Here is a 2802-nt window from a genome sequence, read left to right as displayed (position 1 = left end):
TAATAACACACACACACACACATATATATATATATATATAAATATATACATATATATATATATATATAGATAGATGTAGATAGATATATAGATGTATAGATATATATATATAAGCATAAAAGTTTATCCTCATAATCACGCCCAATAGCGACTTGATTGTGTACATTAGGAATGAGCATCATGTACCAGAAGGAGACCTATCGATAGGGAATTGAGTTGGTATCTCTGTCGAATTTTGTACATAAATTCATAGTTGTAATAAATTGAAACGTGTATGATACTTTGAAATATATTTAAACTGGACTACATGTATACATATATCCTCTGACACAAAGTTGCAAGCAATTAGCGATACCGTATCATGTCAGTCAAGTTCACAATCACTGATTGAAGCTCATCCTAGAACAAGTAAGAATTTTAGTAGGCTTCTCAATCTACTCGCACGCTGCTATACTAACCCTTTCACAGTAGCGTGGTAATAAGGACAACAACATGGTTCACTACAACCTCCTCAACCTGCCCTGTAACAGCAGCGTGACAAGATACAATCAAACAGCACTCACGCTCTCACGCACCACTCTTGTTTAGCGAATACACCTACTAACCGCAAGCGCACGTGACACAATGTAAGTTTATTACAGTGTCCTGAACTCTCCCTCTATCTGCATGGACCAGTACCGCTCCATCTCAATGGGATCCACCCGCTCGTCTCTGGCCAGCGCCTTCAGTACACCGTGATGGGAGCCTTTGTACGCCTCAGTCGAGGCTGCATAGAACTTTGCTGTAGGGTCTATCTTGGATTCTAACAACAGCCTCTTAACTATGCTTAAGTGTCCCATTGCACACGCCGTCCGTATAGGCTCGTTGTTGTTAGCGGCCGGGTTGACCCGCTCGTCGCTTAGCAACAGCTCCACCACCGCATCCCTACCGTACCTACACGAAAACCTCAGAGCTTCGTCTTGGCGCTCAGCAGGGTCTACACGAGAGTCTTTAAGTAGCAACTCCACCACCTGTATATGGTTCTTCACACACGCAGCACGTAAGCAAGCGTTGTGATCGTACGCTACATTGAGTGGTTTGTCTGATACTAACAGTTGCTCAACCACATCAGCGTGGCCATTGGTGCACGCTCGAAACAGGCATCTCGTATTCCTGGCGTTCAGATCCACACGAGAGTCTTTCAGCAGGCGACCTACTATATCCGTAAAGCCAAACTCACACGCCTTCACCATAGCCTCGCTGTCTTGACTAGTAGGGTCCACACGAGCGTCTTGCAGCAGTACTTCCACCACATCGGTATGGCCGTGTGTGCATGCCAGTACCAGTGCATCGTCCTCTTGTAGTGTGGGATCGACTCGATTATCCGCAAGTAACACCTTAACCACCTCTAATTGACCATTGCCACACGCACTCCTGATCATAAGCCCTTCCTCGGCGTTGGGATCCACACGAAAGTCCTCCAGCAGTGTCTTCACTACATCGACCATACCCAGCACACACGCAGAGGGGCCAGTGCCGTTCTGAGAGGGGTCTACGCGGGGGTCTTGTAGCAGCAGCTTGACAGTACTGATATGCTCATTCTCCGTGGCATAGTATAAGGCTTCATTGTTCACACTAGTGGGATCCACTCGTGAGTCGCGTAGGAGATAATTTACTACATGTGTCTGACCGTGTGCGGATGCCAATCGAACGCACTCGCTCTCAGTGTCACCTGGATTGATATCGGCTTTTGTATCGGCCATGATTGCTTCTACACACTCTAACCACCCCAATGCACACGCATACAGGAACATTTCGTACGATATATCCCATCGGTCTACTTGTTCGAGTGCGCGCATGATCACTCCCGCACCGTCTTTATTGCTTAACGCATGAGCTTTCTTTAAGCTCTTGATAATCGTATCACTTTTCACATGCTTGTTGTCCGATGTAGCGCTAATGGAGTCTAGTATGTCCTCAGCTATCGACTTTGACATGTCTGTTGGCTTCGATACCGTTTCGACAGTGGAAGGCGCCTCCACACTCACTTTCCCTTGTTCTTTTGCTAAAATGCCCATATTTACAGTACCTACTAGTGCCTATGACTGTAATACGAGCGTAACCTATGATCGATCACTCGTATTAATGTACCTTAAACTGATGCTGTGAGTAGACTTATTGTCTACTTTAAAAAAGAACAGGGGGTTCATCTACCGTACAAGTACGCTTTGCTATATATACATAACCATCAGACATTTTGTAAATTTTGAAGTTGAACGTAAACTGTCTTTATTTTATCGGGGGCTAGACGGGTTCACAATAGAGACCGAAATAACTATTTGATAAAAACGTTTTAATCTGTAGCTGGACACCATTTTGGCCTTAATTTTTTTACTGATAAAAATCTCCATAGATCGATAAAGCATGTATGGTGTCATATCGTATCGTATCGTATTATTCGTAGCCTCCAAACAAACAAAACAAGATTTGGTGGTGAGACTGAGACATGTACTTACACACACACCCAACAATACAGAGCGGTTCACCGCCAACCGTATCTTGAAGGTATGTGAATATTTACTGCCTAACCAGTTCGTTTACACAGGTATCTCGTGAACCGGGATATAAACTGATGCATATAAATCCATCGGTATCTGTAGTCAAAAGTATGATAACCATGCCTACCAGTGTGAGAGGTTAAGATCGTTCGGTGGTACTTTTGTACATAAGAAGAACCATGAATAGATGATCATGAACACACACACACACACACACACACACACATCTATATATTTATACACATACACGCACACACACGCACAC

General features: G+C 44.0%; 1 protein-coding gene across 1 annotated transcript; it reads right to left on the bottom strand.

The window, feature by feature from the left end:
- Positions 1 to 635: 635 nt before the first annotated feature.
- Positions 636 to 2211, bottom strand: SARC_05782 (hypothetical protein; the record flags this gene model as incomplete). The annotated part of the gene is made up of 1 exon (XM_014300359.1): positions 636 to 2211. The coding sequence occupies exon 1, from the start codon at positions 2055 to 2057 to the stop codon at positions 636 to 638; it is 1422 nt and encodes a 473-aa protein (XP_014155834.1). The 5' UTR covers positions 2058 to 2211.
- Between the last annotated feature and the right edge of the window lie 591 nt (positions 2212 to 2802).

The sequence above is a fragment of the Sphaeroforma arctica genome (genome assembly GCF_001186125.1).
Source record: "Sphaeroforma arctica JP610 unplaced genomic scaffold supercont1.383, whole genome shotgun sequence".
Taxonomy (NCBI): domain Eukaryota; class Ichthyosporea; order Ichthyophonida; genus Sphaeroforma; species Sphaeroforma arctica.
Note: the sequence above shows the minus strand (reverse complement) of the source record. Positions and strands in the feature narration are given on the sequence as shown.